General features: G+C 44.8%; 2 protein-coding genes across 2 annotated transcripts; one reads left to right on the top strand and one right to left on the bottom strand.

Moving 5' to 3' along the window:
* The first annotated feature begins 2,089 nt into the window (after positions 1–2,089).
* On the top strand, positions 2,090–6,269 carry LOC124665048 (serine/threonine protein phosphatase 2A 57 kDa regulatory subunit B' kappa isoform-like). The gene is made up of 2 exons (XM_047202440.1): positions 2,090–3,704; positions 5,677–6,269. Exons 1-2 carry the CDS (start codon positions 2,607–2,609, stop codon positions 6,040–6,042), a joined length of 1,464 nt encoding a protein of 487 aa, XP_047058396.1. The 5' UTR covers positions 2,090–2,606; the 3' UTR covers positions 6,043–6,269.
* A 1,556-nt stretch (positions 6,270–7,825) lies between these two features.
* LOC124666710 (protein PGR-like) lies at positions 7,826–10,145 on the bottom strand. The gene is made up of 5 exons (XM_047204041.1): positions 9,988–10,145; positions 9,785–9,898; positions 8,662–8,884; positions 8,329–8,577; positions 7,826–8,229 (listed from the first exon to the last, which is right to left on the bottom strand). The coding sequence occupies exons 1-5, from the start codon at positions 10,143–10,145 to the stop codon at positions 8,098–8,100; spliced, it is 876 nt and encodes a 291-aa protein (XP_047059997.1). The 3' UTR covers positions 7,826–8,097.
* Between the last annotated feature and the right edge of the window lie 523 nt (positions 10,146–10,668).

Genomic DNA, 10,668 nt, shown 5'->3' with positions numbered 1-10,668 from the left:
AAATGGCTAGATTTTATCTAACCCTAGCCTACTGGCCGCCCGGCGGTGCGTTCGACGGCCCCGCCCCGTCGTTGCCTCCCCTCCACCGCAGCTCCTGCTCCACGCGCCGCCTCTCCCTGCGTAGGGTGGCGAGCAGACGCCGCTGCTCCATCAGCGCGTCGTCGCCTGCCCTCCCCTGTTGCGCCGCCTGGAGGGAGAGTTCGATGACACGGCGAATCTGCTCGTCTTCGCGGGCACGGATGTCATCCTGGGGCTTCTTCTCCGACTCGAAGGACTCTACTAACGCTCGTTGTTGATCCGCCGCCTTGTCCGGGTGCAGCCCATCGTGAACGGCGGTGTCATGATGTTGTTCGTCGACGTGGTGATGCATGCACTACTAGGAAAAGCCCTAGCCGTAAGAAGAGTATCAGTGGCGCAACGCAAAAGTAGTGCGCCACTGCTAGTTAGCAGTGGCGCACCAAAAAATGGTGCTCCACTGGTAACAATATAGCAGTGGCGCACTGCTTAAGGGGTGCGCCATCCCTAAAGGGCGACCAGATCCCACCCCCTCCCCCAACTTAGTAGTGGCGTACCCATAGTGGTGCGCCATTGCTATCTCACCTAGCTATGGCGCACTGCTAAGGGGTGGTCCAAGGCCTTTTACAGGTAAGCACCTTAGCAATGGTGCACTGGGTGTGGGTGCGCTATTAGGCGTCCATTGAGAGCCTCCATCATGTGTATCCCCCTCAAGAAGTTCATGAATTTAACTCAATTCCACCATGAGTTATTGGGTGAGTTCTTCATGAACTTATCTTAAAAAGAAGAAAATGAAGTCCAAGTGATTGCAGTGCTACATCTCCAAGCTCTCTAATGAAGACCGCAGGGTCATGCCAACGCCTTGAACTTTGGGCTAACATTTGGTGTCTTCTCCTCTATCTTTTTTTTACTTACTTGCATGATTTACTGTGATATTTATTTGTGTTCGATCTTGCAAATTTTGCCTCTTGCTTTAGTTTAATAGATATAATTTTTTTAACATTTGGTAATATCCTATACATTCCCTCTATCCATTCCCTCTTGTTGTTAGACCTCAATATTTCACTCTATACCTATCTCTTTTCAGTTGATTCAAATACAGTTGACTAATTTACATGTCAATTCAGTTATTTATGGGCTAGTGTTTCTTGACAAATGACCAAGTCGAGGTAGATAGGACGGGAACATAGATAAACTTTGTTTCATAAGTACACTTGGTGCATACCCCTTGTTTGACTAACCCACTCATCACTTTACGGTCGTGTGCCCCTTTTTATTTAGCCCTCATATTAAACTTATCTTTCATTCTATATTATTCTTTTACATGTTTTCAATGGCTAGGTGTTCAGATTTTCACTAACTTGATTTTGTAGGACTAAGTGGGACTTGTGGATGGAATTAGCTACTCCCACAACACAATGATCTCTGAACTAGGTCTTTTTTTTTGCTCCATTCCATGCATCTTAGTGTTCCCAACATCCAACAAAAGATCCATATGAAACAAAATTCACCCAAACTACATTTACCTCAATGATCTTCCAAGATGTGGAACCTAAGGCCACAAAGGGAAATGTGGTTAGGAACTCATGGAATGCAACATGAGATGTCAGACCGTCACTTAGTCGTTAAATCGGCGGGCGGGAAGACCAAGAACATGCAAAAAACATTAAACACGAGAAATCACATAACTGTAATAAACTTACGTTTTTGGTTACCACCGCGAAATCAGGATTAATCACCAAGTAATAATCCATGGGATAATGATCAAGCAATCTTAAAATTAATGAATATAAACTAAGCTAATCATAATCACATTCATATTAATAAATGAAAATTAAACAACAGAATGATACGACATCTCACGACCGTTGCATCTGATCTCCCATTATCCAATAATATCTCCATCACACAATGTAAACAATCAAGGGAAACACCAGCCGCACAACAATCCGACGGCTGGGACACCTCGACCCCCTTGATCTGACGGCCAAGATGGACCCGATTTGATCCATGCATCTCTCTCCCTCTCTCCCTGCTCGCTCGCTCTCTCTCACGCAGACCTGCACTGTCGTCGTCCGGTATGTACCACACCCTCCAAAACGCCAAAAATTTCCCCACTTCTCCCCACTCCTTTCCCCTCCCTCCTCCCGAGATCCCATCCATGGCCGCCTCCCGCCCCCGGATCTGGCCCTGAAGGCCGCCATTGCTCGATCCGTTCCGGTGGTATCATCCCCCCTCCGCGCCGTCGCGTCCCCTGTCTCTTATATGTACCCCGTTTATTGAGGCCGCCTGTCCTTTCCCTTTTTTTGGCCGGTGCCTTCATTGGTTCTTGATCCGTCGCATTTGGACCGTGGAGCTGTCCGAGGGCAAGAAATTGATCCGTTCCCTTCGTCTTCTGCTTACCTTTTGCTGTTGCTGTCGAAATCCCCCTGTCATTGCAATCTCCTGTTGCTGTTGCAAGGTGCGTTTTTTACATAATTTTTTCCGAGGATCTGCAAGCACGGATTCGTTCTCGGGAGGCCGGATTCTTGCCTTGGTTCTTTGATTGCGGGGAATTTGATGTGGTATTGGTGCTGCCTAATTCTGCCGCCATGTGGAAGCAATTTATTGGCAAGCTGTCGTGGAAATCGCTGAAATCTAGCTCCGGGGGCGGCGGCGGAGGGGGCTCGCCTACGGCGAAGTCGCATCCCATGTCTCCCAGGGAAAATGGGAGCGTAGGAAAGCCGAACGCCTCGCCTAGGTCGCCCTCAGGGGTCGCCGCAGGCGAGGGGAGATCCAGGGAAGACGCCTTCATTCAGAAGGTGGATATTTGCTGCACGGTGTACGACTTCGCCGACCGGGGCAAGGACTCGCCGGAGAAAGAGAGGAAGCGGCAGGTGCTGATGTCCCTCGTCGACTCCATTGGCGCCGCCGAGGAGCCCCTCACGGAGGCGATGATGTCGGCATGCGTCCACATGTTCCGTGTTAACCTCTTCAGGGTCTTCCCGCCCAAGGTCCGATCAGCCACCGTGGGGGCATCAGAGACAGAGGAGGACGAGCCATTCTTTGACCCCTCTTGGTACCATCTGCAAGTTGTGTATGAATTGCTTCTTCGGTTTGTGACCTCGCCGTTTGTTGATCCCAAGGTGGCTAGGAAGTATGTGGACAGTTCATTTGTCTCGAAGCTGCTTGACCTGTTTGATTCCGATGATCCGAGAGAGAGGGACTGCTTGAAGACAGTCTTGCACAGGATATATGGAAAGTTCATGGGAAATCGACCGTTCATCCGTAAGGCTGTGAGCAATATCTTCTATAGGTTCGTCTCTGAGGCAGATCATCACAATGGGATAGCCGAGCTGTTGGAGGTGTTTGGCAGTGTAATAAGCGGGTTTGCAAAGCCATTGAAGGAGGAGCATAAGTTGTTCCTATGGAAAGCGTTAATTCCGCTTCACAAGCCTAAGACAGTGGGTGTATATCTGCCACAGCTGACGTACTGCATAACTCAATTTATTGAGAAGGAACCAAAGCTTGCAGGAACTGTGATAAGAGGTCTGTTGAAGTACTGGCCAGTTACAAATAGTCAGAAGGAGATGATGTTCTTGGGGGAGTTGGAAGAGGTGCTTGAGTTGATTGATATGGCTGAGTTCCAGAAGTGCATGGTACCATTGTTCCGTAGGATTGCAAATTGCCTCAATAGCTCCCATTTTCAGGTAAGTTTCTTGCCCAAGCCATTGATTAATATTTCTCCCTGACTGTATCTTCGTTGCATGATATTTTGTGTTAGAACAATCGCTAGGGTTAGAAAAACCAACAAGAAACAACGAAAATCTTCAGAAACATGATTATGAGAATTTAGCATGAGTCCCCTCTGGTAGCAAGTTATCATCAACATTGTTTTACAAGAGTAGTCTCAAAGCTGTATACTGGTCCAATCTATTGCCTGTTTTATATTTTAGTAGAGCAACTTACTTGTTCTATTTCCTTTTCCTTGTACCTTTTTACTTTGGGAAAATTGACCAGATGACACCGTTATTTTCAATCCTTTGCCCAAACACACCACTAAAACACGTCTTTGCCTAGTACCATTATACTTTTGTGGATATTTGCCAAAACACACTCTATTACCCAAAACGGAAACGTTTGACTTTTCTCAGGTGAAATTACCATCTTGCCCTTTGGAAAATATGTCCACTTTTTTTTTTCTTTCCGAACCGTTTTCTTCATTGGGCCAAACAAGGTTCAACCGCAACAAACCCTAGCGCCGCTCCATCGCGCTGGCCGCCCGGCTGCCGCTGCCCCAACGCCGGCTATCTCTGCCACCGGGGCAGCCTCCCTCGTCCGCCCCCTCCCGCCTCTACTTCGCACCTGTCAAGTATCGCTGGGCCAGGCCCCAATATCGACCGATGTGGAAAATTGCAGCGCCGCCCAGTGCAAAGTCTGGTACCAGGCGTTCTCGGCGGGACCTCCACCGAGCGTTCTCGGCCGTAGAAACCGGTGCCCGTGCGCTTGACCAAGTTCCTGCCAGTGGCCATGGACGGTGGCTTGTCCTGGGCTCCACACGGGTAAATTTCTGCCAAACCGGACACAGGAGATGTATAGTGTGTTTTGGCAAATGTATCACTGAACTTAGCAAAATGCCAAACTTTCCGTATTAGGCTGCACGGTGTGTTTTGGCAAATGTACCACAAAAGTATAATGGTACTGGGCAAAGACATGTTTTAGTGGTGTGTTTGGGCAAAGGACTGGAAATAACGGTGTCCCTGGGCCAATTTTCCCTTTTAATTTTTTAATGCCACTTGCATGGTCCCTGCAGCTTTTATGGTATAGTGGTTATTTTTAAGATATTTGATCAGTGGTTCAACTCATTCCTTGTTGCCTAAAGTGGGACCAAACACCTCAGTTGTCGGTTCTAGTGCAACTGGTGGTCTGTACTTTACTTTGGGAAGCTATACTCTAGTACTCTCACATTTGAATATAGGAAATACCGTGCTATTGTTCACTTATATCTTATACTCGGTGTGTGCCCAAGTCACAATAACGCTAAATCCCCAGTCCACAGGCAGATAACATGCAACTGGGTGAATTAATGTTTTGGAATATGTTGGTGTAAGTTTTGGACTTGCTGTCATGTTATGAATTATGACTATGCAACCGCCCAAATAAATTAGATACCTAGTTTTTTCAGAGCTTGACAGTTAGGTAGAATTTTGCTTTTCATTGGAGATTATAATCAAATGTATGGAATATGCCAACCACAGGCATGTATCTGCAATATGTATCATGTTTCCTTCTATCCGCCTTTTAGTAACTTTGGTGGCATTGTTTTAAGCTGATAATAAAACCATCAATTGATTAAGAGTGTCATTCGAACTAAAAAAATCACAAAAGAGAACATCCTGTGATAGGTCAACGCTTGAAAGGAAACAAATCAATGGTTAACTACTAAAATGGGGCAATATCGGTTGCTCTGGAGAGAACTGCCCCTCTTTTTCTTATTGGAGATGTAGAAATGTACAGTAGATGTAATATTAAGTGACCTAGCACTAATACTGTCTTCTTGGTTCATGACTATGCTCTTGAATAATTATTGCAGGTCTTCGCTCTTGCAGTTGTTGGCCAAGCTCTCTTTTTTATTTCATTTGTCCCAACAAAAGGGTTAATTTATTTCCCGTCCTTTGGCAGGTTGCTGAGAGAGCCTTATTCTTGTGGAATAATGAACATTTGTTCGATATGATCTCCCAAAACCGTCAAGTGATCGTGCCGCTCGTATACCCAGCTCTGGAGAGAAATGCCCGATTGCACTGGAACCAATCAGTGCTCAATGTTACGATGAATGTGAGAAAAATGTTCTTCGACATGGACGAGAGATTGCTCCTGGCTTGTCAGAGCAACTTCCAAGTGGAAGAAGAGAAGCGAGCCGCAACGGAAGAGCGTCGAAGGCTTACATGGGAGCAGCTGGAGCGTAATGCTGATGCATTCCAACCAGCTAACACGAGCTTTCCAGCAGCCCCTTCTTCGGCCCCTCCAGTAGTTCCCACAGTTACATGACACGCGTCCAAATATACTCCATCCCCAGTTCCTTTGTTCCCTAGCTAGCTAGATGAAGTTGTTTGCTTCTCTGGGATACAGAAGGCATTTTGTTACCTTTGTAAACCCCACCGTGCCAAAGTCTGTAATTAATAGTTGTCGATTTGAAGACAATGAATTCCTTGATTTTTTTGCGGCGAATTCTCGAGTAATGGGCATTGCCTTCTTGGCAAAATCTTGGTTGATTCTACCTTAGTGTTCTTTCAAGAGTGAACACTAGTGATTTTGTACGTGAGGATGGCAATTTGGCAGCCAATTTTTGTATGTGAGAATTGCATCTTTTCTTTCTTGACAGTGTAATATAGTGTCAGATTCACTTGATTGTGAACAAAATGGCTTGTCTAACAACCTATGCATGTTCATTTCTATTATTTTCTACTCAATTAGCAATATGTTGTAGAATATATACTGTAAACAAAAAACAATAGAGTGGATGGAGGAAGAAAACAAGAGTTGCTGAAATATCATAAAAATCCCTTTTGAACTGTTGGGTTTTAGGTTATCTACCTGCTCTACCCTTGTGCCTTTTGTCTGTTCATGTGATCTCATGGAAAACACATGACAAGCACATTCTCAATAGAATATGATTTTTTCTCATAGAAGAAGCTTTATCATTCTCATTTATACCTAAAGCTCAAATGCTATATCCAGGTTTACCCACCTAGCTCTGCAGAGCAGAAACCAATATTCAAATGATGTTTTTGGAATGTTTGAGCTTGAGCTTTTTCTTTAACCACTTGAGCTGAGCTCCCTATAAAAGAAGCCTCAAGACATCAACCATGCATGCCGTGTGCCCCACTACATTTTCTTTCTTCTTCTTGCTTTGCTCCTGTCCTTCTTTTATACCTTTTCTATATTGATATTTTGGAGAAAAATTGGGAGATGTATAATCCTCCACCTGCTACGGCCATGTCAGCGCCATGAGGAAAAAGGTTGCATCTATTCTTGGTAGGAGTAATATCGTTCTTTTTACCACATGCTGTGGCTCCTCACTTTTATGCTTCAGTTCTCCATGGTGTCTCTACCAGCCTTTTTTTAAAAAAAATTGATTCCTTTTTCCTCCCACTTAGGTGCAATAATGCATACCACTATTTCTTGTAGAGCTCTAGTATTCACTCTTTCAGGCTAAGAGGATTAGTTACTTGTAGTGTTCATGTGAGAAAAAGGGCATTATTGACTTTAACATGTTATTTCCTTCTGTTTTTATTTTATTTTCGTTTTTCACGGAGATGTGTGATTTCCTTTTGCAGCATGTTCACCGTGTGCTACTGTTTCTTCTCCTAGAAGACCTGCCGAGTGCTGCCTCGAGTGCCTCTGCTGCTGCGGCTAATAATGATTTTAGCTCCTGACTTCGATGAAGATTTGTGTTTAGTTAAAGGTCTTGTTATTATCTGGAGTGCCTCTGCTGCAGCGGCTTAAATGAACTTTGCTCCTGATCACAACAAATATTTGTGTTTAATTGAAGTTCTTGTGGTTACTTGTATCTGTAATGAACTCGTGTGGTTATTTGGTATTGTGATTTTGTTAATTACATTAACCAGTGGGCTACAAGCCTCCAACTATCTGTCTTGGAGTAGTGCAGCCACTTCAAGGTAGGTGCGAACTTTTTGAACACTTGGTAGATGAAGAGTTTGGTTGAGATCAAGCATGATTCAATCCTCCGGCTATGTTGTAAATATAAATAAGTAACTTGGGCTATGATTAACTGAAGAGGCGAGCTTACAGAATCCATAAGATGAACTGATAAAATGGATCATAGAAAATAAATAGTTAGAGTGAATCAATATTATGATACAGACATTCCTCTATCCGAATATTCAATGTAAAATCTGAATCGGATAACTACAAGTGAACTTTTACATTAAAAAATCAGCGCTTACCATGAAATACTGATGCTAAAACAACTGTCAAAATGGACAATGGCTGGCACTATTCAAGATTTGGTGTTCTAATTGACTACTTGTGTTCCTAGTTACCCAGGGTCATGCGTTGCTAACACTACCACTCACCTAGACCTCAGAAGATGAATGTACATGCAAAGGCAGTAAGTAGAGTTGTAAAGAACACAGACACTACATTAACACCATTGTTGTCCAGTATGTTCATTCCGGAAATCCTCCTTACGGTAGGACCGCCTACTCCAACAACCTGCATAATCATAAAATAAGATCAAATAACCAAATTATGGATCGCAAGTGAATAGGGTATTTAAACATGTAGCTATTTACATTGCTTTGAGTTTCATACCTTTTTGCGAACACTGCAGTACCCACTATACTGAACCGTTGCGCCCAGCAACGAATCAATCAGACTTCCACATAGGCCAGCAGCTGTAGCTAAGGGTATAACAAGCAGCTGCCTCCAAAATACATCAGAAGCACACTGGGTGGTTAAGAATCCTATTAACACAAATGCAAGCCCAATCGAGCATCCAGCTGCTGCTGCTGCAAGAAGTCCATCAATGGTTACCCCGCCATTGGTCCCCTTCCGCACCCTCTAAAGAAGTTTCATGTCAAAAGAAAAAATGAGATTATGTTCATAATGAAGTTGTTCAATTAGAAAATAAGATTTAATGCATACCTTGAATGTGGTGATAATTCGTGGTTCGGATTTGCTAAGTATGCCAAGCTCGGAAGACCATGTATCACCATTGCAGCAAGAATAATGTCCAATAACACCACCGATAAGGGCAGTTACAAGACCCGACTCTTTTGAATCCAAGCATCTGTCTTTACCTCCAGTAATTAGTGTTATAAGGACTGCCAAGACAGTCGCAATACCGCTGTTTGACAATACTTGCTTCCTGCCAATAAGAGTGGTGCGCACCTGCATTAGAAAGATTCAGAAGGGAATTTTCTGAAGACGAAATGCATATTATCCATCTCAACAACGGTGATCGCAACATTTATCAAACTTAGGAAATATAGAAACACAGGTATCTTCCTCATCTCATTACATACGTTGAGTTCTTTTCTTTATTAAGAATATCTAGTTAAATCTAACAACTGGAGAAAATTTCGGGGAAGGCGTAACAGAAACAAAGTAGCAAATATTGATGGTTTTTTGGTCTGTTTTCTACCATAAGTTCATGCAGGGTTCAACTTGTGCAGCAATCAATAACATAGCTACTGGGATGAAAGAGAATAGCCACGCCTCAAGACTACTCTTCAACTGAAACCAGAATAATTAAAGGCCCCGTAAGTTCTGGACTATACAAGTTAATTAAGTTCTCCGTAGAAGAAGGCTGACTTGTTCTCATAATATTTGATTTCTTTTATCTCTATGATCAGACTCACATTGACATAATCGATAACACAACTCATTTTCTCTAGATTCCTTTGTTCAACAGACGTTTCGCACCTGGCGGTGAATTCTCTTTAGAGAGATTATATCATCACCCTACTCTACAAACCCAATCTCAACCAAGCACATTCCAAGTTTCCTCTGTCAAGGTAGACCATCTAAATTTTTTTCAACCATCCCATCAAAGGCCATCGCAAACCAGTTAAATCCACCATACACATCTCGGGATCCTGCAGCGACCTTGTTACTGAATTATACTACTAAACAATCAAAATCAAGCACCCCTAACAACACAGACAGCAGCTTTTCAAGAAATTCCCATCTCTCCAGAGTATCTATCGATGCGTCAATGGGGTACATGATAAAAAAGGAGAGCAAGAGAAGCAGCGATCTCGCTCACCAGTTGCGCTGGCCGCCCTCCTTGAACTCGGGATCGAGCGCGCGCTTCCTTGCCTCGCCGACCCTCGTCACCCGCGACGCCGTGAAGAAGAACACCAGCAGTAGCCCCGCGAACCTGCAAGCATTCGAGGCAGAGAGATCCCGTGACGATTCGCGAACGAGTCCCCTCTCAAAGATCTCCGAGCTTGGGTAGCGCCGTCTCACCTGTACCCGGCGACGGTGTGTGCCACCATGGCCGGGACGCCGACGAAGACGGCGGTGTAGTCCACGGACTTCCGCCGGACCGCGCGCGCCGCGATCGCGCCGCCCGCGGCGACAGCCACCGCCCCGCGGATCCAGACGCCGCCGCCGCCCTGATCCATCGCGGCGACCTCGCCGCCGTCGTCGTGGGGATCCTACAAACGCCGCCGATTCCCCGACTCCCAGTTGCTCTCTGGAGCCGGTCGCGGGATCGATTGGCGAGAATTCTGGAGCAGCGCGCGAGGCGAAGGTGGCTTTGCTGCTCGCGTTCGTGGCTCGCTGTTCTGAGATTCCTTCAGGTTTAAGAATTCAGAGCCGGAAGTCGTTATGTCTGGGACTTTCTCAGGAAACACCTTGACGCTGTCTAGAATTGTAACCCATGACAAGATTTTTAAGTAAGGGCCCACCTTGAAAATGTTCCAGAGGGTCGTGTGCGATAGGATTTTTATAAGTTTAGACTTCAGAGCATACGCTAATTCCAGAGATATACGGGTAAAATCAAAATTCCATGGAAAATGTACATGCTGTTTCTCAACCCGGACATTTGCTAGCATCAGGAGGGTGAAAAGAGGGAAACGAAAATGCTTGAAGAGTTAATAAGCTCGTCATCATCATAAAACATCTAGTACTACACTTTAAGATGAA

The sequence above is a fragment of the Lolium rigidum genome, chromosome 6 (assembly GCF_022539505.1).
Source record: "Lolium rigidum isolate FL_2022 chromosome 6, APGP_CSIRO_Lrig_0.1, whole genome shotgun sequence".
NCBI classification, from domain to species: domain Eukaryota; kingdom Viridiplantae; phylum Streptophyta; class Magnoliopsida; order Poales; family Poaceae; genus Lolium; species Lolium rigidum.
Note: the sequence above shows the minus strand (reverse complement) of the source record. Positions and strands in the feature narration are given on the sequence as shown.

Bases quoted from the DNA above. Each gene is read 5' to 3' on its own strand.
- LOC124665048 (XM_047202440.1), top strand. From the start codon at position 2,607: ATGTGGAAGCAATTTATTGGCAAGCTGTCGTGGAAATCGCTGAAATCT. The intron at 3,705-5,676 runs GTAAGTTTCTTG...GTCCTTTGGCAG, and splicing joins TCAATAGCTCCCATTTTCAG to GTTGCTGAGAGAGCCTTATT.
- LOC124666710 (XM_047204041.1), bottom strand. From the start codon at position 10,145: ATGGATCAGGGCGGCGGCGGCGTCTGGATCCGCGGGGCGGTGGCTGTC. The intron at 8,885-9,784 runs GTGAGCGAGATC...TCTTATTGGCAG, and splicing joins GAGGGCGGCCAGCGCAACTG to GAAGCAAGTATTGTCAAACA. The intron at 8,578-8,661 runs GTATGCATTAAA...AAACTTCTTTAG, and splicing joins GAATTATCACCACATTCAAG to AGGGTGCGGAAGGGGACCAA.